This window comes from Corylus avellana, chromosome 3, assembly GCF_965113065.1.
Source record: "Corylus avellana chromosome 3, dhCorAvel1.hap1.2, whole genome shotgun sequence".
NCBI lineage: Eukaryota > Viridiplantae > Streptophyta > Magnoliopsida > Fagales > Betulaceae > Corylus > Corylus avellana.
This window is the reverse complement of record NC_142492.1, coordinates 6824758-6851220: the sequence shown is the minus strand read 5'-3', so window position 1 is coordinate 6851220 and position 26463 is coordinate 6824758. Positions and strand designations below refer to the sequence as shown.

The following is a 26463-nucleotide window of genomic DNA, read 5'->3' as shown; positions in this document are numbered from 1 at the left end:
TGTGTTGTGACTAAACAAAAGAATAAAAATGATTATTTCATTCCAATTTTTATATTCTCAATAATACTAATTTCTACTCCTAAAAATCATTCCATATAACAAAAGCAATGTTTAGATAAGAGGCCACTAAAGTTCCCAAGGCCTGGGTTGTTTGAGAAGCCTATTTTTTCTAACTTTTCTAGTATTTTATTTTATTTTATTTGATATTTACTTTTTTCAACTCAATTCAAACTCAAAAATTTTCAACTCAACTAAGAAAATATCATTAACGAACATTTTAAAAATTAAAAAAATATATATATATATAGGGGTGGTTGGACTACCCCTAAAAGTATGGGGTGGTCGATCCACCCCATCAGTTTTGGGGGTGGCCAATCCACACCTTGGGGGTGGCCCAACCACCCCTAGGGGTGGTTCAAAATCACCCAAAATTTTTTTTTTTTTTTTTTGTTTTTTGTAATATATATTTTTAATTTTTAATTATATTTTATATTATTTAAACTGCCCAAACATAATCTCAACTCTTTTTTCTCATCGATATTCACAATTTTGAGTTGAGTTAGCATAGTCTAGTATGCATGTGAGGTTTTTTTTTTTTTTTTTTTTCATTATCCTTTAAAAAGAAAAAAGAAAAAAGAAAAAAAAGGACTGAACTCAAAACCGTTATTGGGCCTGGGCCTGGCAACACAAATCATTTGAAAAACTAGTTCCCACCCGACCCGTTTTCTCCTACACGTACGTTCACTCCGATTCTTGCTCTCTTGGGTTTTAAACACTAGCGGTTGTTGTACCTTTGTGGCTATTTCGTATTCGTCTCCACAACCACTCTCGAAGAATTAAGAACTTTTGGCGCCAAATCTTGTAACCTAGGTTTTGAATCTCACGCTCATTCACACGCATTTCCTCTCTGCTCTCTCTTCGATCCGAACGAACCAGAAGAAAGAAAAAACTCTGAAAGATTCAAGTTCCTTTTTATTTTTCTTGGCAATAAATCTCTGCCAGAGAGTTTCCAGGTAAAAGAGGCTTAAATTTTATAGCTTCTTCTCGAAACTTTTACTCTTTTTTATCTTACAGAAAGTTCTTGAGCTTCATTTTTCTTTTGCGAGCTTTTTGTTGTTTTCCTGTGAATAGATGAATCTGATGGTTTCGATTTTCGTCCGAATTTTCAGAAATTGTTGTGAGAAGCAAGGGCATTGAGGTTTCGTTGGGGACTTTTTCCTGTTGAGTTTCTAGGTATGGCTCTAATGACAAGCGTAAAATCCTATTTTCCTCCGTTTGGTCGCTGAGAAATTTAGGAAAGGAAAATTGTTTGGACTTCTGAACATAGATTATTTACCATTTGGAAGCTGAGAAAATGATACATTCCTGATTTGACAGTATACAGCGCTGTGGCATAGTTGAGTCGACTTTTCATTTGAGAAATGTGAGTGTTTTTTTTTTCTTTTAATTTTTGTATATTTTCCAGCATATTTCGGCACCACACAGAGATCAATATTTTTTTTTTCTTCCAAATTTTGAAATGATAAAGGCATTCTCTGCGAGAAGGATTTAGAATTATGGAGTGGAGAAAGGTTATTCATTTAGAATTATGTACGACTAGAGCCATTGCATATAATTTTCCAAATCCCTTGATCTATGCGTGCTTGATTTGCCACTTCCGTATTTTCTGGTGGAATTTTTTTAGCCCCAATTCCATCTGTATCCTGATTGCCGAAGTTATTGCTGACTTTGGGAGGCCTATATCTAAAATTTGTAATGTATGCACCTTATGGGGAAAAAAAAAAAATCCAATGACCTACTTTTTGACCGGTAAGGTCCTTTATCAATCAACTCTCTATTACTATAGCAAAATTTTTCACACCCAATGTTTTGCAAATATTTGAAAAAAAAAAAAAAAAAATACTCTCTTGCATCTATTCATTTTTAAGTGTCAACTTTCTGGCAGCAACGACTGAAAGTATTCATGACTGTGGCTCTATTATGAACCCTTAAGCAGATGCAGACCTTATTTTGGTTGTCATAATGGCTGTTCCTAGTTTGTAATCAAAGTCATAGATGACATAAGCTCGCCTCTAGTAGGAGACTGTGGGACAAAGCTTTTGCTTTTCTTTACTTACTTTGCAACAAAGCTTGGTGGACCCTCCTGCGAAACTCAGAATAGGAGGCTTAAAATTTATTTGAAGATCTCTGCCCTGATTTATGGTTTTGATTTACAGGTCCTATGAGCCCCATATATGTCATGAAGTTAAAGATTATTTCTAACTGCTGAAATGAGATGCAATTCATGCTGGCGAGAACTCGAAGGGCGAGCCATTTCCACCACATGTGGTCACCTTTTATGTATCCACATAAAGAAATTTTGCCTCAGTTTTATTTTTTTCTTCTTTTTGGTTCGGTAAATTAAGGTTGCCGGTGCTTTTGCATAAAGTTTTCTTTAACAGTATAAAAAGGCCCGGATGATGCCAGCAAGATTCTCAGTAATGATGGAGCATGTCCCATTTGTGACCAAGTGCTCTCTAAGAGGTATATGTTTTTGAGGTGGTTTGAATACTTAATATTCTTCTAGCAGTTGATTGCTTAAATGTGCTGGAATGTACATATAGATGAATGGAACACAAGAAGATGTGGTTGTAATTTGGCATTATGGAGAACAGATACTGACTAGTTGAAATGGGCAACTTTTGACATTACCAATCTAGATTTATTTCCCCCTAGTCACCTGTTTGAGGAATTCTATGGAAACTACAACAACATGCTACAATACCTTTTTACCTGTTTTTGATATTAAGTAACTAGGTCATCATTAGGGTTTTGTGGACTACGTAGTCTTCTTTCTGACTTACATATAGCAACTGTATAATCTCATTTCCTCTTACCTTATTCTGATTTTCAACTTGTCAGTCTGATGAAACCCGTGGATATCAATCCAAACGATGAATCGATAAATGTAAGCTAGCTTATCTCCGAAAATAGTTCATCCATGTACAGCTATTTCATACCTCTTAATTTTTCAATCATTTCCACCCATGCTCCCTACCCTTGCTTTCCTTCTCTACCACTTACTTCTTTCTAATGTTTGCAACATATTCTGTTGCAGATGGCCATGGCTGGAATGTCTCCACAGATATGTATCCTTTTTTATCAAATTTCCCCTTTAGTGAGGCAGAATAGTATAATTAATGTGAAAATTCGCGGCACATTAATGTTAATTCCCTATCTCATATTAAAGTAACTGAGTTGTGCGTTTTGTTAAATGTTGTGAGAGGATATTTTGGCTATGATCTTTCCTTGAACAAACTCAGTGATGAAGAGTGCATACAGAAGTGTGATGTTCTACATTGGGCAAAAGGAATTGGAAATGCAGTTCAAGATGAACAGAATAGTTGCTCAATGCCGGCAGAAATGTGAAGCAATGCAAGAAAAGTTCACAGAAAAACTGGAGCAGGTGCATACTGCATACCAGAAAATGGCCAAGAGGTGCCAAATGATGGAGCAAGAGATTGAGAGCTTGTCCAAGGACAAGCAGGAACTCCAGGAAAAATTCTCTGAGAAATCCCGGTCAGTCTCCATTATTGTCATATCTTTTCCTTGTTGACACTATATTTAGGTAACCTGGTTATTGGGCCTTGGTAAAAAATATTATTCCAATACCAGGCAGAAGAGAAAACTAGATGAAATGTATGACCAATTGAGAAGTGAGTATGAGTCGACAAAACACTCAGCCATCCAACCTGCGGGCAACTTTTATTCAAGAAATGAGCCTGATTTGTTCGCTAACCCTGCTAATATGATGGATAACAGAGATCATATCAGAAAAGGTAACCTTCTGTTCTTTTAATACCATTGCAGTAGGCAGAAAGGAATTTTCCATATGTTGCAAGTTTTCTTATAATAGTTTGGAGCGTTTGGTTTTTCAATGTGATAACGAGAGTGAGCTTAGTTTTGCTAAATCTCTCCAAAACTAGTTGACTTATTTCTAGCAGATTGGCCGCGTTTCACTCCTGACACTCCAGGGCCTAGAGAAGATGTGTGGCCAGCAAGACAGAATAGCTCAAACTCCGGTCCCTTTGATATCTCTGTTGGCTCACCAGCAAAACAAGCAGCCATCCCAGTGGATGCCGGGAACAGAAGGGCTGGTGCTCACCCTGTTTTTGGAACTGGAGCTAGTAACCCCTCAACTACTTTAAGGAACTTGATACTCTCCCCAATTAAGAGGCCTCAGCTCTCTCGTAACCGCCCTCAGATGTTCACGTAACAAACTAACTTAAGTCCACAAAGTTTTACTTTAAAGAAATGTTACTTAGTAGACTGATATGCAACTGGGATAACATGACAGTAACTTCCATATCATTAAGTTGTATGACAGTCGTATAGCAGTCTATTAAATAACATTACTCTTTACTTTAGGACTTATTTCTAAAATTTCATGAATTCTTTATTTTACAGGTTTTAGGCCTGAAGCTGACGGCCTGCCATTTGTTAGATCTTAGTGATGCTGGATATTTTCTCTGTAAATTTTGTTTTCCTTATCCTCATTTTGACCCAAAAGGGGAAAAAAAAAACAAGGATGATGTAAATTTGCTAAAGTACCATGACCCGTCAGTCCTGATAAATTTTCTATTGTAGTTTTTTTTTTTTTTTTTGGGTGATGCAGCTGCCAACTATTAATTACAGAGGATAGAAATATATGGAAATATCAGCTGATCCAACTAGTAATACAGGCTGTCTTGAAAGTTTACCCGGCCATATTCTGATTAATCCCTGTATGGGATGAATAAGAGCATGTGTATTAAAAAATTTGGGGAGCCTGGGCACCACAAGCAATGGGCCAATGGCTTTAACAGAATTTAGAGTTTTTTTTTAACTTGAATTATTGGGGTGATATTAATACATCTTTTGAACTATTTTTCTGCCGAGGTCCGTACATACAATACAACAAAGGACTGAAGACGCTAGGATCAGTTAAATGTTATTAATTTAGGATGAGAATACTTATAAAAATAAAATAAAAAATTTAGGATGAGTATAAATAAAGACTAAGACAAGGATCTATCCATTCGAATGGAATGGATCTTTAAGATTTAAAATTTATACATTTAACCATGTATATGATTTTATATTATTTAAATTTTTTAAAAGACATGTTAACATTGACGTCATATTTAGAGTTAGATGCATCAATTTGAAATCTTATCCATAAAATGAATACTTTTCATTTTATTTAAAATTGAGGGGATCCTATTTTTCTTCGGGGATAGAGTGCTTATGACGCAAGTTCCAAATTAATGATGGGATTGGATTTTGTTATAATTTCGTAAGCAAAGAGAAACTTTGGTAAAAATTCAAACTCTTTTTTGCTAAGGTTACTTATAGCACCAATTTTTAAAAGTTTATATATATATATATATATATATATATATATATATATATATTCTTTCATGGCTCAATCTTTAGTTTGTGGATATTCATTAGCTTAAATGTGCTGAACTTTTTTTTTTTTTTTTTTTTTGACGTATGCACAAAGTGAGGGAAAAGGGAGCAAAAAAAAAATTCAAACTAGTAACATCTGCTTCTTGAATCATAGTCCCCAGCCAACGTTACCCACCATGCTATAAATTTCCTACATTCTGTGCCATTTACAAATCTTAATTTCTAAATTTGTAGTTTAGAAGTGTAATTAAAAGTAAGAAGTATATCAAAGTATGTATTCAGTTACATATTTATCATTCAGCCACATCACTGCTAGGCAGCTCATGAACAGGATAGCATCTTTTCGCATTCAAGTGTGAACCAGGGGAAAATAGGTTGCCCTATTTGATTTTTGTTTATTTATTTTTTGGGGTTAATTGATATAAAAATGGTTTCTCAAAGAATTCCAAGAATAAATATTGGATGCATGCAACATTTCATGCTTCATCAACGGCAGATATCTATCGGGACTTCTATCTGGAGGACACAAATTCATCAAAATCTTTCATTGAAGGCAAGAAAAACTTCCATCGTGAGCATCGAAACTTAACACCAACCCTAACAATCATCTTCCTTCAGAAACAAAATAAGATTGCAAAAACAAACTAAAAACAACTAGAGCTTTCATGTTGGACATGGTAGATGACGTGGAGAGGTTCCAAGCTCCGGGCCACGCAGTAGAGATCAGCCTTGATTTACATGGAAATAACTATAGGAAGTCTAGATTTCAATTTTTTCAAAGAGTAATGTTATTTAGTAGACTGATATACGAACTTGATGACATGACAGTGAATATTAGTTACTCGGTCAGCACTTGTAAAAGAAAAAAAAATCAAAAATTGATTTTTATTGCTACGTTATCCAAGTTATATGGCTGTCATATTTCAGTCTACTAAATAACATTATTTAAAACTTGCCCTACATTCTCCGCTTGAGGAAAACTAACAGAGTGTGGACTATATACATGATATGGCCCCAACTGTGTGGAGAAATACCAAGTCTATATGCTTAAACCGGATTCCTCTTAGAAATCCAGGATTCCCATGAAGCTAACACACTTGTAGCTCAATTTTCTGCAAGGTAAACCTCAACCTCAACCTACATATTGTGTTTCCCAAGACAGAATCTCCCTTGTATAAGTGCCGTCTCCAACTCATCTTTACTATTCCTGTCTTGCATATTCAACTCTTACTTAGAAATGTCCATTTCTTTCTGATAAAGATATTTTGCCTCAACTTTCTGCACTTTTGTTCTCTGATACCAAATGGGGAGGCAAAAATACTTTCAGAATTGGGGCCCTGGAAGATATTTCAATTCTATCCTCATTTTGGACAGGATAGCAAATATGAGAACCATCAATGCATATAACACCCTCCTTACAGAACGATGTGGTCTCCATGTACTGATCAGATTTGATTAATCCATGCATCAAGCTAGAGGCTGCTCCAGGGGAAATGGGTTCCCTTACCATATATTGGAGATCCCGAGATAAAATGGGCATTGGAAATCCACCTGCTGAGAGCATTGCAGCCGTCGAACCAGCAGCTGTTGAAACTCTCAGACCACTTGATCGACAGTTCACTAAAGGGGAAAAAGACTGGTCATCTCTTTTAATTCTGCAGATAAAAAATTTTTCCCATTATTTTGGGATCATACATCACACAAATATTTGGAAACATATATAATCCTATGTATGTAATATACGGGACTCTTACTTGAATGAGAACCGAGAAAGTGCCGCTGGACATGGATGCGCAATTAAGATATCGTTAAGAGCATATGTTGACAGTAGTTCTGAGTTTACACATATTGATATCCTTGTTAATTTGGAAGGAGCCTTATGACCTGCGAGGATGTCGTCTAGCACCTGAAAGAAAGTATTTATCTCTATATAACAAAGCCAGCAATTTGCCTGTTATAAAATGGAATTTGTGCCTTCTGCTGGAAAACACTGTAGATTATCACCAAAATCTAAAGCTAGAATGCGAGGAGCAATTCTATTATGAATATATTGATTCCAGAGATTTAGAGCCTAAATCTCATGTCACGTGCAAGAAGCATCTTAACAAGAAGTTAAAAAATTCTATATCTAAGGTTTCTAACTGTAACATCAATAATTTTCAGCAATACGTCTAAGAAGCTTTCCAAGGGAAAAGGTGGAAAGATTGATTCTGACTAATGCGGCATATGGCTTTGTTTGATCACACTTTTTCTTTCTCTGTTTTGTTTTCTCTTTTCAAAATAAAAAATTAACAAATAATTCAAAATAAAAAACATTACCAAACAGAATAGTAATTTCAGTCTAATAGTAACCTCCTTTGAAGCAAGTCGGAAGTAGTGAGTGGTTATATTGGTAATCACATCAACATTTATTTTTATTTTCATTTTTCACTAAAAAATTGAACATGAAATGAACACTAAACATATATATTGAAGCTTTATTTGTCTGCTGAAGCTGCTTCGAAAACACTCTAAATGAAAGAGTTGAAATAGCAATTATATTTGGTCAAAGCAGTGAGCTAGTTTTACTTGTTGAAAGTTATTGACAGATGCTGCACAAAGATGGCCTGTGCTTCTATTAGCATCAAACTCATTGCTGAACTGTTCCACCTATGCCAAAAAAAAAAAAACAAAGGTAAGTAAACTTTTGCAGTAGGGATGTATCTTTGGGCTGAAAACAAAACTTGGGTATCAGTTGATTCCAGGAATCGCAAAGAGAGACCATGGAAACAAATACATTGACATGAAGGCCAAATTCTACAGGTTTTCCAGAAATAAACTAACCTCTTCAATCTGTGTGGGGTCAGAATTCACTCCAAGAATTGGAACTGTATCATCCATGAAATGGCTGGCCTGCAAAAGAGTGCCATCACCACCAACTGTAATAACCAGGTCTACGTTACGGATGGGCTGTGATAGATTGTTACGGAATATGGGCTCCCAATCAACTGGCCTTTGCTGCAGAATTTCCTGACAATATTTTATGGCATCCATGTGCACCTTACGCCTGTTCTCCAAGTAATCTAACATCTGCAATGCCTTCAAAAGAACTAAATTACTATGATGAAACAAATTGACAAAAATACTAGAATATACGGTGAGAGAAATGAGAAGATATATTCAGGTAATTGAAAGATTATGCTATAAACTATTTTTTGGACCAAGCCTATTGCCCTTTTCCACCTCTCCCAAACCCTCCACACCACCGTCACCTCCCTCCTCAACCCCACTCCTTTAGGCTGTGGCCACCAAACACTTTCCTTCCCCCTCCCCTATGCTGTCAAAAGAAACAGAGCAAAAATTTCGCTCAACTAGTAGGCAGACAGTTGTACAAGGGTTTTTATAAATCTCCAATCAAATAAAAACACAGGTCTGATCTGAGCTAGAAACAAGAAAAGGCAAAGATCTTAAGCTTTTGAAACAAGACCTATCAAAAACTGTTGGGACTTAACGTAAAAAGTAGTAAGCTTTTATCAGAATTTCAGTCTTCTGATCACATTTATTTTGAAGAAAGAATGGCCGAGTGCCCCTAGGTGTGTTAGACCTGTCAGTGAGATTTGTCCATAAGTAATAGTGCCCAAAACAAAGGGCCACGGGTAGTGTTTGAAGACAGCATTTGTTTAGGAGACAGGAGAACTTTTTTTTTTTTGTTTGGGATGGGTGGGTTGTGGGGAGCGCTTTAAACTTGATGGTTATCATAAGGACATCTTCATCTTCTAATTTTGTAAATATTAGAACAATATGAATTATTCATGACTTCTAGAGAGAGAATTTCATTTCACTACAGAGGCTGGGGTATTCAATGAAATTTCTTGAAAGCAAAATGAGTAAGCTTTTATCAGGACTTTCTATATCATAAGGAATAAAACCTGACCTTCCAAATTGCAGGTTTATTGAGCATATCATTTTTTTCCCTCGCAGTCCAAAGAAAAAAAAAAATTATTTCAAATTAATTCTTGAAGCACTTCAAGAAATTTACAAGACTGGAAAGTATTTATGTATATACACGTAACACAACACCCACAAACAGACACACCCTTAGACATGCATAAACATGATCCATCACTAATATCAGCCTAAACAATTGCAAAATTACATGATACTGCTCTCAGGCAATGTTATTAGTAGATAGCTAGGTCTCCCTTCAAGCAGAAACCTGAAGCAAATTTGTGGAAGTCAATGGAGGATAAGCAAAAAAAATGTCTAGCTAGCAGTGAAAGGATATATTTCCAAGTGAAACAATTATTCTGGATCTTTAACCTTGTCTAACATCCCAATCTATTTCCTGGCTCTCTTTGAGAGTATTGTGAACGTTGCAAATAGGTGAGAAAATCTAAGAAGGATGGGTAAGTGTTCAAATAAGATGAGATTTCCTTCAAAGATATATGAAGGCTAAAAGAAATATAGACTTGAGCACTTTTCAGATCTTTAATCAGCAAATCAATCCTAACACTTAAATTCTTATTTTAGGCAAATCCCCTTGCTCATCAACGTGCCATTCATAAACTTGATTTAGGTAGACAAGGACAGACTGAAGAAAGAACAGCCTCAAAGAGGAGAGATAAGAAAAGAAAATGTTTGATTTGAAGGGTGATGATCCAACCCCAAGTCCACACAGGAATTCCAAGCCCCTATCTCACGTTTGGTCCACATGTGTAAAGCCTATGTAACTAATTTTTAGCACAATAAGATGTAAAATAAGCGCTTCTCTAAGAATATGTTAAACATTTTTCTTTCAGAATGATCACTTCTCCTCTAACAGAAGAGATTATTTTTATCAAAATTATGGCAAATGCTTCTTCAAGTGGTTCCCTTTAATCAGTTCTTTTAAAAGAAAAGAAAACTCCCTATAAATCATGGTGAGTGATATAAGTAAATATTTCTCCTATTCAAGGTTAATGTAACCCTCCTCTTTAAAAATTAATGCCAAAATTCCCTCTAGAAACTTGGTATGTAGAAAGAATAACATTTGTACTCTTTAGTTCATGTGCACGAAATATTTTGGGTGAATTACACTTTACTCCCCCAAACTACTACCCAACTTGTACATACACCTCCCAACTACAACTCACTGCGACTCAAACCTATAAACTACCAAAATGTTTCAAGTTTTCCCTTGGGTCAAATTTGGCTGTCATTTTGAATAGAGAATGTCACGCACTAGTCACATGCGCATGAGATGTCCTTCTACAAAAAAAACACCTAGTTTGTATTAAAATATTAACTAAGTAATTAAATTTTACCTTTTTTTATCGGCTTAAGTTTTTAATGCCAGTGATAGTTTAACATAGTAACAAAGTAGAAGTCCTAAATTCGAACTCTATCTCTATAATTCACCTCTCATTTCAATTAAATATTATATATGTTAGGTTTCACTTATTAAGGAAAGGTTTGAGTCTACATGTAAGATGAGTGTTAGAATATTACTTAAATAGTTAAATTCATCTTTTCCTAACATTTCAAAGTTAGGGATAACTAATGACTTAACAGTTTGAGGGACAACATTATGATACTGCCCGTAATCAATAGGTGGCTCCTAATACGGCTTCTGAGGTGAGGTGGGGCTGGTCGTGGCCACCCCCTTTGGGACGTTGGTCACAATGGCCGCAAGCTACCTAATAGGGGGGTGGCCACCGCAACCCCCTTTAGGGAATCAATGTGGGAGTTTCACAGTAATGGATTGGACAGGAATGGAGCACACCATGTTGCATTCGGAAGGGGATCGAGGTTGAGATGGTCACAACCCCCCTAATTGACAGGGTGGCCACCACGACCCCTTCTAGGATGGAGGTGGCTGTGGTCGCAACCCCCCAACAGAGGGGTTGGCTGTGGCCATCCTTAGGAGCCGCCCCTTTGTTAGGGATAGTTTTGTAATTTTATCCCTCAAACTAAGGGTATTTTTTACAGAATAACTGACTCATGCGCATGTGTGGCACGTATAATGTTTTCCATCCAAAATAATGATTATATTTGATATAGGGGGCAACTCAAAATATTTTGGTAGTTTATAGGTCCGAGTTGCAATGAGTTGCAGTTTGGAGGTGTAGGTGCGATTGGGGTAGGTAACTTCGTTGTGGAGGGGGGTAATTCATCCAAATATTTTATTCCTTCAGTTAGAATTTGATATTATGCTTCTTTCAACTGAACAAAGTAATTCAAATCTTATTCAGATCACGGAACTTAGTTACAGCCATTTAAGTAGATATTTAATTTGATAAAATCCAGTGCACGTAATGTTCAAGGGTCAAGAAAATGATGAAGTAAGCAACCCTAACATTTAAATTTGATATTTTCCAGTCGCTGAGCTAATTGTTCAGATGGTCAAAAGGGTTGTCTTTTGGCAATTGAAATATTCCATTAATAAGCGATAACATAAAGTTTGAAAAGAAGAAAAAAAATCCACTCCTTAGATGACATTGTTCTCACAATCATTAATCATATAAAACTCCCAAACGAAAATATAAGAGAAGGGGAAAAACAAACAAAGGTACGACTTCAACCAAAAACTTCTACCTTATTTAAGTAACTACGTCCGACCAAAAAAATATATAACTAATAAATTGGATTGCTTAGCACTGTTACAAATTATCTCACTTGTAAAAGTTCATATGATGTAGTGAAGTTAAAAAAATCAAGACAAAAAGTACTTCAAAAGTGTTACTGAACCGTGGTTGTGGAGCAGAAATAAAAAAATCTGAACTTTCCATTTTATGTAGTTTAATTTTATAACAAATCCAAGTCCAAATAAATTTAGAAAAACTAGTCTCAATTGGATAGAGATCTTTGTTTTCTCAGTTTCAAATGAAAAACCTAAATTTATTTTCTTACATTTTCTTGATAGCAACATTTACATCTTATCGTGATTAGAAAATAAAAAGAATACATCTATATTAAAATAGAAGAAAGAACCTTGGCTTTCTTTGGTTTTAGAAACCATCAACTTCTTATGAGACGAAAAATACATGAATGTTAAGGCAAATGATAACAATAAGAAGAAACCACATCGGATAGCCTCATATGTGGGGGGCTTCACACAAGTTTCTAAACTCCTGTAAGCTTCAAATCGAAACAAAAATACTAAATTCATTTCTTTCCTCACTTTCTCATTCTCATATTCATCGTTTTAATTTTCCAATGAGATTCTTCTAGGACTCCAAGCAAAGCATAGACATATAGCACTGAACAAAAATACCGTCTTTGACAATTTATCAAACAACTCGAATGCCCAGCCAACTACCAAACCAATAGTTACGACAAAACAATAAAAACAAGGAAAACGAAATGAACCCATTTGAGGAAATGGTTCATGTATGAGGGTCCACGTAAAGATTCACGTTCCAGCGAACACCAGATCAAAACGGAGCAGAGCATATAAATGGTAGTACCTGGGGGTTGGTGATCCGAGAATGACCGTTTAATTGGCGCATTGGGTAATAGTCGAACGATTTCAACAGCAGCAACAATCTCCTTCTCGCCATCTCTCTTTCTCTCTTTCTCTGTGTCTCCCGCTCTCTCTAGAGTGTTGTGGAGCAGTGAGTTGGGTTGAATAGAAGGGCCGTAGCCCATGACAACACCATTACCGCAATGCTAATGCAGCCAAATTCTTTTCTCTTTTCTTTTCTTTTTGTTATTGTTTTATATTTATTCTTTTCAAGTTTTTTCACATGACTCCTGATTCCTCCGCCGCAGTAGTTGACTGATGGAAATGTTTCTCGTATTGTTGGACATTCCAGAGGCTTAATACTTTAGAATAATTAGACAAAAAATACTTTAGAATAAGAAATAGATTTAAGAGACGTTTATTCTTCAATTTCTCGTGAATCTCCAATTATTTTATTTTTCAAATTATCATTAAATCACGGAGATCTAAAAACTTGTTTGTGAAATTTTAATTGTACTCACAAGTGCACGAATCGTTTGCAATAAATGATTGCAAGTACAAGGTCGATACCATGGAAAATTTTATTTTTGAAAAATAAATTATATCTAAACTAATATAATCATAATCTAGTTCCGAAAAAAGATTTGATTTTGGGTTTTGAAAATAAAAGATAAAACATAAACTAAATAAGATGAAATAAATCAAAAGAGTTAATCATAACAACATATTCCATGTTCATCAATATTATCTGAAATTCTCACAATAAAAATCTTATGTAATGTTTACTATGCTTCAAAGAGTTAATCAAAATCATCATATGTATCCATTATTTGCACAAATTACAAAAGAAATTCAATTTAAATCAAATTATCAAGTGTATTCGTAGAATAAATCATAAGGGATATCAAATTTTTTTTTTTAGAAAGAAAACCAAGCAATCAATTACATTAAATTATCTTAAATCATCATATGTATCATTGAACCACAAAAGATATCCAAGAATATCATTCCATAAATTGAGTTGAAGTAAAACAATTGAAACATTAAAATCCATAAAATCAGATAAAATTAACATACATTAAAGTATTGTTGTTCTTCATCGGTAAAGCTTCATCCTCAACCTTAGTGGAGAATTTAGATACACATGATTATGAAAAATTAAACCTAAACCTAAAGACAAACTAAGCTAAAAGATTGAAAAGTTGAATGTGTCTGATAAGTAGTCCGTCCGGACAGGCCTTTTTAGTATCCAGATTTTTAAAAAAATTATGAATGAAGATGGATAAATAGTATTTCTTATAAATTAAGCAGTGCTCTATAAATTTTAGAGAAATGTTATTCAGCATTTTCAAGTATTAATTTCTTAACATTTTTATTTTTTTTATTTATTTATTTATTTTTACTTTTTGATTTTGATTTTGTTTTGTTTTTTGTTTTGTTTTGTTTTTTTGTTTTTTTTTTTTTTTGTTTGAAAGAAAAAAACGCCACATAGACAAAAATGCTTCAAGATGAATACTTGAAAATGTTAAGTAGCATTTTTCTAGATTTTAAGGTTTAAGGTGATAAATTTAATTGTGATATTTTTTATAAACAAATATTAGTTTTAATTTTTAGTTCATATATTATTTATTTATTTAAAAATCGTCGTTCTCACTTTTTACTATTAATTTTATCCAAATGACATGCAAAATTCATCTTTGTTGGGTGACATTTAATTTTAATGGACTACATATTTTGTGTTGAGTTACATATAATTTATTTAGGGAATAATACAAAATCAGTCATTATGGTTTATTTGATTTACAATTAGCTACATGTGGTATCAAAATTGATTAAAAGGTCTCTGTCAACAAAATAATTTAGTCCTTACAATCAAATTTCATTCACTAATTTAACAAATTTTGTTAGTGTGACACTTACTTAAATAAGAAAAATATCACAATTTTATTGGCTTTAACGTTTAACACTATCATAATCTGTTCAGTTAGTGAACGGAATTTGACTATAAAGACTCAATTATTTTTTTAGTATACTTAAGGGACCTTTGAATTTATTTTAATATCGCAATGGATTGATTGCAAGTCAAGAAAACCATATGGACTAATTTTACACTTTTTCCATTTATTTATTTTATAACTTAATTATCACAAACAAAAAAATATAATTAAAGAAAAAAAATAAATTAAAAAATCATTTAAACTTATCGCATTAAGCCTAAAATTTTATTGAACTACCTCTAACCTTTGGAGTAATGCTATTCTTCAAACCAATTTATCATATTCATGTCACATTGGTAAATGCAACATGTTTTATGTAATTAATATTTTTTTTAAGTTACTAATATAAGAAACCATTTAAAACACGTCCATTAGTGTAACATGGATGTAAAAAAAAAAAAAAAAAAAAAAACATTATTAAAAGTTACAATAAAATAAAATAAAATAAATTAATAAAGATTCACAAAATTTAAGCCTAACCCTTTTGTCAACCCACGGCTGACATCGGACCCAAGCTTGGGTTACTACTTCAAAAGGGTCCAATTGCATGTACCCAAACCTTATCTTCTATGATTCAATTGAATATGAATATATCCAAATAAGGCGTTGACCCACCCAATGTCCAGGACCAAACCCAACTCACATACAACAAACCAAGCCGAACCAATCTGGGTATACCCTTATCGGACCTAACCCATTTTCTCTCAGACCAAGAACGGGTTCAGTCTCTTTTCAGGGTTACCTTCACAATCCAACCCTAACACAACCGGACCCTCCGATCGGACTTTCCCTGAAGCTCAACGCACAGCTTCTGCAACAGCCTCTGTAAGACCTAATTACAGTTTTTTTATTTTTTATTTTATCGATTACTTCCATTTTTAACTTTTTTCTATCACTTGAGATTTGTTCATGTTATTGGATGCTTGCTTGGAATATTTTGAGATGACCCACGTGTTGGAATTTTGATTGTGTGTTGAATTTCTGGTTGTAGAGGATATTGGAGCTGAAATTATTATTATTATTATTATTTTGTGATTTTGTTGTAATTTGCAATTTTTTATTTTTTAATTTGGGTTTTGGTTGTTGTTGATGAAAAGTTGTGGATAATCTGTTTCAAAGTTAGCAACTTGGAAAAAGCATAATTTGAATTGAGGTTCTAATTCGAGTTATGAGAGGGTTGTCCCTCCCGTATGGGTTGAATTGACCCGTTAGTTTCATGACTGTGTTTGATATAGTGCAGGCTAGCAGGTTGGTTTTGGTTCAATAAGGACCGCTTGTTGCACTTAAGAAATGGTAAACTATGGTTGGTTATCAGGAAGCCTGAATTTGAAATTACTATCATATTTTGGTGACCCAAATTTGTGGCTTTTTCTGTTTTTCCTTTTTTAAACTTTTTGTTGACAATCTGAAGTTGTAGGTGATGTATGAAGCCGGAGGAAATTTTGTTAAAGTTTTATTTTTTTTTATTTTTTTATTTTTAAAGTAATAACCAGTCATATTGAAAGCGTAAAGGTACCCCAAAGTACATCGGAAGTATACAGTAGGATCACCTAACTAGAAAGGGAAAAGCGAACAAGAAAATTATCATAACTAATCGACACCGGAAAGACATGTGCCACAGTCCTAAGGTACGAAGTATGAAAGCAAGAGGATAATATGTCTTCCAAGGACCCCTCCAAGTCCTCAAAACACAAAGTATGAAAGCAAGTAGGCACCATCTTCCAGACCGCGGCACTCCCCCTCCTACCCTGAAGACCACCAATAGGCGAACAAATCGGAAACCCGTCTCGGCATCACTCAAGACAACCCAAACCGACCAAAAAAGGCACTCCACAAAGCATAAGCTACCTCACAATGAAGAAGAAGATGATCCACCATCTCTTCACTCCTCTTGCACATACAACATTTGTTCGTCACAATCACATGTCGCTTCCTTAGGTTGTCTAGGGTCAGAATTTTGTCCAAAGCCGCCGATCACTCAAAGAAGATCGCCCTCGGAAGAGCTTGTGTACGCCACACACTCTTCCAAGGGAATCGCCTCCCTTTAGTACATGCCAAGGAAGCAAAGAGAAGCTTAACCTAGAAACGACCTCTTTTGGAGGAGATCCATTACAACCTATCTTCACACCCTCGTCTCACTCGGGCATAATGCAACACCTGTAAAAAAGAGGCAAATACATCCACCTCCCAATCACGAGCCTCTCTAGAAAAACTAACATTCCACTTATTAGAGCCACCCAGAACCTCCAAATGAGCCGCAACTGAGGCGTCCTTTGCACAAGCAATACTGAATAAATCAGGGAAAGCTACCTTCAGAGCCGTATCTCCACACCACAAATCATGCCAAAAGCGAACCCTAGTCCCATCCCCCACCTCAAAACGAGTAAAGCCTTTGAAAGTGTCCCACCCTTTCCTAATATTCTTCCATAATCCCACCCCAAAAGTTCCTCCAAGCTCCATAGAGCACCACCCTCCCCATAAACTTCGCAACTTCGCATCCGCCACAACCCTCCACCAAGCATCTCTTTCCGATCCATAATGCCACAACCATTTCCCTAGCAGGGCGCGATTGAACACCATTAAGTTTCTAATACCCATCCCGCCTTCCTTAATCGGAGTGCAAACCTTCGACCACTTCACCAAGTGATACTTGAACTCTTCGCCTAGCCCACCCCATAAGAAAGTACGTTGTAGCTTCTCAATGCGCTTAGCAACGCTAATCGGAATAGGAAAAAGAGACAAATAATAAGTAGGCAAGTTAGCGAGAGTACTCTTGATAAGCGTGACCCTGCCACCCTTCGACTAATACAACATTTTTCAACTGGCCAACCGATGTTCTTGTCTCTCGATAACTCCATCCCAAATATGCTTAGCCTTATAAGAGGCCCCCAACGGCATACCAAGGTACTTTACTGGCAAAGAGGCAACCCCACACCCTAGAATACCGGCTAACATACCTACTTGCTCCACATTCCTCACTTGAAGCCTTCTAGCAGCCCCCCATTAACTGCCGCTGAAATCATCCTGCTCAAAGCTTCCATCACAAAAACAAACAACAGAGGAGACAGGGGGTCCCCTTGTCTCAATCCCCTGGAACTACTAAAAAAACCATTAGGAGAACCATTGACCAGAATCGAGAATCGCACCGAAGAAATGCAATGTTCTATACAAGAACACCAAATCCCCCCAAAACCACTCCTCCTTAGCAAATATAGCAAGAAATCTCAATTCACATGATCATAAGCTTTTTCCAGATCCATTTTGCAAATAACTCGTGGCTCCCCAAATCTCAACCAACTATCAAGGCATTCATTAGAAATCAAGATAGGATCTAAAATCTGCCTACCCTTAATAAAAGCACTTTGCGACTGGGATATAATCTTATCCAGAACTACCTTCAATCTATTTGCTAAAACCTTGGTTATGATTTTGTAGATACCTCCCACAAGGCTAATCAGCCGGAAGTCTTTGAGATTGATAGCACCGGGAACCTTCAGAATAAGTGAAATGAAAGAAGCATCGAGGCTCTTCTCGAACAACCCTCCTGCACCTTCATACTATCCTCCCTTACAACCTCCCAGCAAGTTTGGAAGAAAGTCATAGAAAACCCATCGGGGCCCGGCGCCTTATGGTCATTCATCTTGAATACTACCTTTCTGACCTCATCCTCTTCAATGTCTCTCTCCAACCAACTAGCATCATCCTCCAATATGGAATCAAAGGAAATACCGTCTACCATAGGCCTCCAACGGCATTGCTCAGTAAAAAGTTGAAGTTTTTTTGTTGAAGTTTGCATCCGTTTTATAATAGTTCTGTAGCAAATTAATTCAATATGCTGTGGATGATCACAAGCAAGCATGCATATTGGGTTTTGGTTGATTGGGAGCTACATTTTCAATTCTTGATGTATGTGAAATGATGCCTTTAGAGTGTAGACTCTCTTCCTTCTTTTTCCCCTTTTTTTTTTTCTTTTGTGGGGAGGGAGGAGGGAGGAGTGGGAGAGGAGTTGGGGCTGTAATTGCAATTTTTCTTAGTTCTTGCTGCTTGGGATTACTTGTGCTTGATGAAATGTTTCCAGTTAATATTCTTAATTTTTTATGATTATGTTTTTTTTTTTATTTTAATTTTTTTATTTATAATTTACATGAAAGATCGACTGTCAAGTTTCTCATAGTATTATTGTGAAAATGGGTTGATTTATCTAATTTTCTTGTTGTTTGACTTTAATGAAATAAGGGCATGCGTAATGGGCTTGGATAATTGGGTTGTTCTATATCCATCTCTTTTGGTCTAGATTCTTACATTTAATTTGGTTTTATGTTTGTGGTTCATTAAAGTAAAACATCAACTGTTTATGATAAACGAGATATTCTTATGATATTGATATTATTCATGTTTTGACTTTTTTTGATATATATCTTATAGGTGTATCTTAACTGTTGGTGTATTGCATCATGTCACATGCATATCCTAGGGTACTCTACATTATAATGATACAATGTACAAGTGATAAGCCCAATACACTTGATTTGTATCATTTTGATTTACCATTTTTCTTTTTAAAAAAGTTTCTGTGCTTTTCTTTAAAATTTTTATCATAACAATGTTATAATTTGAGTCTTTAAATGTGTCGTTGTTCATTCCAAATGGGATTTCTAAACTAAGATTTTATTTAATTATTCAGTTGAAATGGCTGAGAAGTAGAAAGTAAGAGATCTGATGTATGCCAACTCTAGACATATCATTATAGAAGTAATGGAGGATAAATAAAAATGTTAATAAATAAAAAACAAGTGAAATTAAAGTCAGGTGAAGCATTATTCCAACGGGTATTAGAATGTTATCATCTAATGAAACACCATCTAACACTAGTCTTGAGAATATTTGGTTCTCGCACAAAGATTTGCAAAAATTGAAAATGTTCCAAATTTATTTCAAAAGAATTTAGTTTAGTTCCCAAAAAAAAAAAAAAAAAAAAAAAAAAACTTAATGTTTTTCATTTATTCTGTGACTTTTTGGAATTGTTTATGTTGGTTTAGTGTGCCATAAGTTTTGGATCTTAACCCTCTTGCCTCACCTGTAGTTTCTTATGACCATATTTGGTTTGCTCTGGATCTTTTTCCCCCCACACTGAGAATATGTTTATTACTTTTATTGTGCCCATGAGCAACTAAATTGATGCAGCCATTGAAGAAAGATCAAGTTGCTGTGGTTAAAGTAGTTTTCTGTTCTGGCAACTTAAAACTTTTCATGTGTAGGATTCATGTATAACATTGGATTAAGATGGATTTTATATGGTTATAAAGGTCGATATTAGGAGCCTAGGGTGAATCAGTCATTAATTTGGGTTTTATTTTATAAATTATGGTTTGTTTGGTAATGAGAGGTAGATCTGTAATTTTTTGTAATCCTGGTAAATTAAGGGTATTTTGGTAATTAAGTTGTCTAGAAGTTTCCAATTGTTTTGGGTTTATTTTCAAGTCCGTGTTAGTCTTTTGTTGGGTTTTATCAGGTCTTTTTCTTTTCAATAGTGAAATTAGGAACCCTAGTCCTATTAAGTAAAGTAAGAAAGAGTCGATATGCATATGTTTCATTGTATTCAACGAACTTAGACTTCTATTAATGGAATAGAGAGTATTTGTATAATGACATTTATAAAAAAAAAATTGTATAATGACTTAAGGAAAGCGCTAGTCACATTTACGCTATTACTCCAAAATAACTAGTTAAGTTGCAATTGGAGTTTCCTAGAATCACTTATAAAGTCTAATCTCATTTATTAAGGAACCAATATGGGACATAGCATCCATGAACATCTTTATAATCTACCCACTCAATATGGACAATTCATCTTCCCAATGTGTGACTAATTTCTGGAGTGTCACAGTCTCCCCCATTCAAATCATTTACGTCCTCATCAGGATCTATGTCATAGAGTGTCTCAGCACCATATAGTGTTATTAGATTGCTTTGATACCATTTATAACGACTCAGGGAAAGTGCTATCACTTTAAAATGACTAGTCAAATTGCAGTTAGAGTTCCCTAGGATCATTCATAAAGCTCAGTCTCACCTAGTAAGGAACTAATATAGAAAATGGCGCCTATAAGCATCTTTATAATTCACTCACTTAATGTGGGTAATTCATCTTTCCAATGTAGAACTAACTTTATGTGATGTCACAATTTGAGTATCTAGGCATGTTGGAGTGTGTTCTCTCTCTTCTTCATCTTCTTCTCCAACGCACACTAATACTTACTGTTCAAGGGTTGTGTTCATGGGTATTGTTAATTGATCCCCTGAACATCAACAAAATTTTCTAGTTATTTCCTTATTTAGAACCCCAAATCTGATCTTGTCTCTAATTACCCTTTGAAACAATAAAACCTTACAATTTTCGAACCTTTCAGATAGTAAATTGTCTTTATAAGCATCCTTTAAAGCACAATCCTTTATTCCTACCAGAAAATTCTAGCAAGTGTTTTTCCCTAGTGTTCAGCTTCTTTCATCCATCAAATTTCAATATTTTCAAGCCATAATTCAATCTACAGAACCTAACCTTTTCTTCTAGAATTCTAAACCCTTGATCCACAATTCTCCCAACCCTAAACCCGCCACAAGCGCACAAACAGGTGTTGCCTGATAGGTTGTACATCAGTTTGGTATCATAGCAACAGTCTTCATACAAGACTATTGCTGAAAATTTTTATCTTAGTCCATGATGTAACTATTTTGGATTTAGATTTCAGGTCCAAGGCCTTTTCTCAAGATTAGGAAGGAACTAAGTTTTGCAACAATTGAGTAAAAGGCGTGTCCAACGGAAGCAAAGTTGGAAACTTTGTGTACTATGGAGGAGATAGTGAAAGGTTTTTAGCTGCTAATTTGGGCAAAAATCTTACTGGAACTGTAACTGATTCTCAAACCCAACAGTATGTATTCAAATTTGTCAATAAAGATTATCAAACTTAATTTTGTAGTTTGGTGAAATGTCTGTGAGGATTATTACGGAGCAAACTGGCAGGTGGTTTGGTTTTTGGTTTGCTCCTGAGACGTCATTTCCTACTGGAATTTACTCATTTTCTTTGCTTACACTTGTAATTCCTTTTAAAGTGATATTATAGAGCAATTTGGATGGTTCTCCCTTCTTGCATCTCTTTGAAATATAGAATTCTAATATTCAATTTTTGTTATAGTAATTTGGGTGGCTCAACCTCCTGCATTCATTTCAAATATAACAGTCTGACATTTTATTTGGATGTTAAGAGACCTCTGTTAAATTTCTGAATGACTTGTAGATATTTGATGATCTAATGATGAGTTCATATTTAGAGTAATTGATGGTTTTTCATGAATGTTGTGGCTTTGTTGTGTTATCAATATTGGAGATTCGTAGGATTTTTGTGCTAGGCTTTTATGCTTATTTGGATCGATTTTTCTTCATTTCAGACCTTTGTAAATTTGAAGCCTATGCAATGGAAATAGCAAATGACTCAGCTGTTAAGAAACCAAAGAGGTTAACATCTGTTGTCTGGAATCACTTTGAGAGGGTCAGAAAGGCTGACATTTGTTATGCTGTTTGTATACATTGTAACAAGAAACTCAGTGGATCAAGTAATAGTGGAACAACACATCTGAGAAACCACTTAATGCGATGTTTGAAAAGATCATCCACTATTGATGTGTCTCAACTACTTGCAGCAAAGAGAAGAAAAAAAGATACTTCCCTTAGTCTCACAAGTATCAGTTTCGATGAAGGCCAGAGAAAAGATGACTATATTAAGCCAACAATTTTGAAGTTTGAGCAGGATCAGAAAAAGGATGAAATTGTTAACCTTGGAAGTAGCAAGTTTGATCAGGAGAGGAGTCGGCTCGATCTTGCTCGCATGATTATATTACATGGTTACCCATTGGCCATGGTTGACCATGTTGGATTCAAAGTGTTTGTCAAGAATCTTCAGCCGATGTTTGAGGTTGTGCCCAATGGTGCTGTTGAGCAAGCTTGTATGGAAATTTATGGGAAGGAGAAACTGAAAGTGTATGAGACGATAAGTAAATTGCATGGAAGAATTAACCTTTGTGTTGAAATGTGGTCTTCGCCAGAAAACCTTGAGTATTTGTGTTTGACAGCACATTATATTGATGAGGATTGGAAATTGCAGAAGAAGATTCTGAATTTCCTCACACTTGATTCATCTCATACTGAAGACATGCTTTCTGAAGTGATTAACAAGTGCTTGATGGACTGGGATGTTGACTGTAAGTTGTTTGCCTTGACATTTGATGATTGTTCTACAGATGATGACATTGTCAAAAGAATTAAAGAACAGATCTCACAGAAAAGGCCTCTTTTGAGTAATGGTCAGTTATTTGATGTGCGATCTGCTGCACATGTTTTAACTTCAATTGTTCAAGATGCTATGGAAGCATTGCGAGAGGTGACCCAAAAGGTTCGAGGAAGTATCAAATATGTTAGAAGTTCACAAGTTATACAAGGAAAGTTTAATGAGATTGCCCAACAAGATGGAATCAACAGCAAGAAGAACTTGCTTCTTGATTGTCCAATTCGATGGAACTCATCGTATCTCATGCTTGAAACGGCTTTAGAGTACAGGGGTGCATTTTCTCTCTTGCAAGAGCAGGATCCTTCCTACACATCAGCTCTAACTGATACAGAATGGGAATGGGTCAGTTCTGTTACTCGTTACTTAAAACTTTTTGTTGAAATCACTAATGTCTTTTCTAGCAACAAATGCCCAACTGCAAATATGTATTTTCCTGAGATTTGTGATGTTCACATTCAATTAATAGAATGGTGCAAAAGCCCAGATAATTTTCTTAGTTCCATGGCATTGAAGATGAAAGCTAAATTTGATAAATATTGGAGCAAGTGCAGTTTGGCTTTGGCAGTAGCAGTGATCTTAGATCCGCGATTCAAAATGAAGTTAGTGGAATACTACTACTCTCAGATTTATGGCAGTACTGCTTTGGATCGTATCAAAGAAGTGTCTGATGGTATAAAGGAACTCTTCAATGCATACTCTATCTGCTCAACGATGGTTGATCAAGGCTCAGCTTTGCCTGGTAGCAGCTTACCAAGTACTAGTAATGACACCAGGGATAGACTAAGGGGCTTTGACAAATTTCTTCACGAGACTTCTCTGAGTCAAAATGCAATATCAGACTTGGACAAATATTTAGAAGAACCGGTGTTTCCTCGTAATTGTGATTTCAATATATTAAATTGGTGGAAAGTTCATATGCCAAGGTACCCCATTTTGTCAATGATGGCACGTGATGTTCTAGGAACGCCTATGTCCACTGTTGCACCAGAGTTGGCATTTAGCACTGGAGGTAGAGTGCTTGATAATTGTAGAAGTTCACTGAATGCTGATACTCTACAGGCTCTGATATGCACACAAGATTGGATGCGGATGGAGTCAAGAGGTATGTGCACCATATTTTTACCATGAATATTTGAATTTGAGAAATGTTATATGTACTTCGAAGTGCTTAGTCTTTGATGTAACAGTGAAAATCACTATTAAATTTTAGATGAGTTAATTTGTATATTTCACATTAATGGTGATGTTACTTCCATATTAAAAAGTAAGACTTGAAAGTACACGTAACGTTTCTTTGATCCATTCTAATTGGTAATATATTTCTAATTATTTTTCACTCATCTGTATCAGATTTCAATCCATCCTCGAGCCTTTCTGCCCTACCCCTTCTCATTGAATCAAATTAATTTGCCTAGGGTATGTTTCTATTGGTTTTGTCATCAAAATATCCAATTCTTGTGGTGTTAATTATATATATGTGATTTGTCTTATTTTTCATTTGATCGCGTTGTCTTGCAAGGTTGATGGATCCATCGGCTCGTATGATGCCGTCTGATTGGTTTTTTTACACACAAGGCCTTATTCTAGAAGCTGCTGTAGTGTTGTTAATTATACCCCTACTTCTTCTGCATGTTCATATGTCACAGTTAGGTAAATTTCTTATCATCTGTAGTATTGATCAAGAAGCAATGTATATTTTAGGAGAACAATGAGATGCAGACAATTATGCTTGTATTAGAGGGACCTTCACTCTCTTTCTCTCTTCAAAGTAAAGCTGCTCCACCGTTGATGATGCCTTGGACATTGAGGACGTGTTCAGTGTCCTCCCATACATCATCAGGTGCCGGTTCTTGCTTTTAGGGTTTTTTCTTGTAGGAGTAGGGGATTTTTCCTGTTAGATTCTTGGGCTTTTTTAAGATATCAGGAACTTGATAACCAAAACAGTACCCAAAAAACAAGGATCTTTTGCCTGAAGAATGTGGAGTATGGAAACCCTTTTTAACTTGTACTTCCTCCTTTTCAGTACGAGAAAGGTGGTTTTAGTGACGAAAAACTATCTTAATTAAAGGATAAAAAAATTGTTGTTAAAACATTTCTAGCGACGAAAAACAGTTGTCACATACTCTTTGCAAGTGATTGGTTGAGAGAATTCATTCGTGATGATAAGAGTTCTCATCACTAAAAATCTATTAATAGCGACCAAAATTTTTGTCGCAAAAAAGTAAAAAAAATTAGAGCTTAGGGACTTAATAGATCGTATATTATTAGCGACGACAAAGATTAGTTGCTAATACCGAATAGACACTATTCGTTCAAAGCTTTTGATTTTAGTAAGGTGAATTTTAGAGTGCTAAAGGGTTTTATTTGGACTGGCTAGGATTTTCATAGGCTTATTTGTTGTCGAAAAAGAAGCCATGTCCACTCGAGCGGACAAGGCGACGGAGCGACCTAGGGACGAAATTACAAATAACATAAAAAGACTTAAAAACTTTTTACACCAAATGACTTAAGGGTTGATGTGTCTTTTAACCCAAGTTATTATCACTGAATAAGACCAATATCTTAAACCTAACGACCCTTAATACTGCCAACGCGACCCACAAGAAGAGCTTCTTTCATACTTAATAGCAGTGCAAAATGGTAGGCAACATAATTTTTTTAATTTTTTTTTTTTTTATGAGTCATATATTGGCAACTTGACATGGATGGGTGGCATGAGAAATTTTGAGGATGACGACTAATGATCTCCATATCTAGTGTACAGTCTGCAGAGCAATAAGTATCTGGATAGCCTTTTCACTAAGAAACAAGGAAATCATATGTAGCCCCCATTTGTTCAGGAGATTCTGGACCACAGAATCTCCCAAGGCTATCACCATTCCTTTTCATGTATGGGAAGAGAACAATACCAATTACCAAGACCTTTTTAACACTACCCTTTGATATAATGTTATCAAAAAATTAAAAAATAAAAATCTGAAAACCCTCGTTCAGATTTTGTGTAATTTATACACTTTGATCCTTTGATCCTTAAAGTTTCAAAACCACCTTTGTTTCCTTCTTGAGTTTCCCTTCGTTAACCAGTTATCAGTCAACTATTAATTAATGAGCCAATAATTTATTTAAAAGCCTAAATTTCCCCTTAATTAGTTGATATAAAAATGAAGATACATATACATAGTAAATGATCGATTGATTTCTTTTTCTGGATGAAGATGATGAATGTCAATGTCATTGTCTGGCCCTCCTGATATGAGTTTATTCCTGCTAGCTA

The 26463-nt window shown here is 35.2% G+C and overlaps 3 protein-coding genes across 5 annotated transcripts; 2 read left to right on the top strand and 1 right to left on the bottom strand.

The window, feature by feature from the left end:
• The first annotated feature begins 818 nt into the window (after positions 1-818).
• Positions 819-4637, top strand: HEI10 (RING/U-box superfamily protein). 2 transcript variants are annotated; one of them, XM_059587922.2, is made up of 11 exons: positions 819-1013; positions 1170-1233; positions 1378-1423; positions 2217-2340; positions 2451-2523; positions 2902-2947; positions 3098-3128; positions 3303-3558; positions 3655-3818; positions 3984-4251; positions 4447-4637. In XM_059587922.2, the coding sequence occupies exons 4-11, from the start codon at positions 2271-2273 to the stop codon at positions 4451-4453; spliced, it is 915 nt and encodes a 304-aa protein (XP_059443905.2). In that variant the 5' UTR covers positions 819-1013; positions 1170-1233; positions 1378-1423; positions 2217-2270; the 3' UTR covers positions 4454-4637. The 2 variants fall into 2 exon arrangements, with proteins under 2 accessions (XP_059443905.2, XP_059443906.2); XM_059587923.2 differs by having other exon boundaries at positions 1170-1423; positions 4014-4251.
• A 1321-nt stretch (positions 4638-5958) lies between these two features.
• Positions 5959-13084, bottom strand: NADK3 (NAD(H) kinase 3). Of its 2 annotated transcripts, none has more exons than XM_059586916.2 (5): positions 12855-13084; positions 8254-8508; positions 7999-8079; positions 7185-7336; positions 5959-7085 (listed from the first exon to the last, which is right to left on the bottom strand). In XM_059586916.2, exons 1-5 carry the CDS (start codon positions 12945-12947, stop codon positions 6701-6703), a joined length of 966 nt encoding a protein of 321 aa, XP_059442899.2. In that variant the 5' UTR covers positions 12948-13084; the 3' UTR covers positions 5959-6700. The 2 variants fall into 2 exon arrangements, with proteins under 2 accessions (XP_059442899.2, XP_059442901.2); XM_059586918.2 differs by having other exon boundaries at positions 8254-8499.
• Positions 13085-15454: 2370 nt separating this feature from the next.
• Positions 15455-25135, top strand: LOC132176052 (zinc finger BED domain-containing protein RICESLEEPER 1). Its single transcript, XM_059588164.2, has 4 exons — positions 15455-15672; positions 22294-24291; positions 24540-24605; positions 24709-25135. Exons 2-3 carry the CDS (start codon positions 22320-22322, stop codon positions 24593-24595), a joined length of 2028 nt encoding a protein of 675 aa, XP_059444147.1. The 5' UTR covers positions 15455-15672; positions 22294-22319; the 3' UTR covers positions 24596-24605; positions 24709-25135.
• Positions 25136-26463: the final 1328 nt, after the last annotated feature.

Bases quoted from the DNA above. Each gene is read 5' to 3' on its own strand.
- NADK3 (XM_059586916.2), bottom strand. From the start codon at position 12,947: ATGGCGAGAAGGAGATTGTTGCTGCTGTTGAAATCGTTCGACTATTAC. The intron at 8,509-12,854 runs GTACTACCATTT...GTTCTTTTGAAG, and splicing joins CTCGGATCACCAACCCCCAG to GCATTGCAGATGTTAGATTA. The intron at 8,080-8,253 runs GTTAGTTTATTT...TTTTTGGCATAG, and splicing joins ACCCCACACAGATTGAAGAG to GTGGAACAGTTCAGCAATGA.
- HEI10 (XM_059587922.2), top strand. From the start codon at position 2,271: ATGAGATGCAATTCATGCTGGCGAGAACTCGAAGGGCGAGCCATTTCC. The intron at 2,341-2,450 runs GTATCCACATAA...CAGTATAAAAAG, and splicing joins CACATGTGGTCACCTTTTAT to GCCCGGATGATGCCAGCAAG. The intron at 2,948-3,097 runs GTAAGCTAGCTT...ATTCTGTTGCAG, and splicing joins CAAACGATGAATCGATAAAT to ATGGCCATGGCTGGAATGTC.
- LOC132176052 (XM_059588164.2), top strand. From the start codon at position 22,320: ATGGAAATAGCAAATGACTCAGCTGTTAAGAAACCAAAGAGGTTAACA. The intron at 24,292-24,539 runs GTATGTGCACCA...CATCTGTATCAG, and splicing joins GATGCGGATGGAGTCAAGAG to ATTTCAATCCATCCTCGAGC.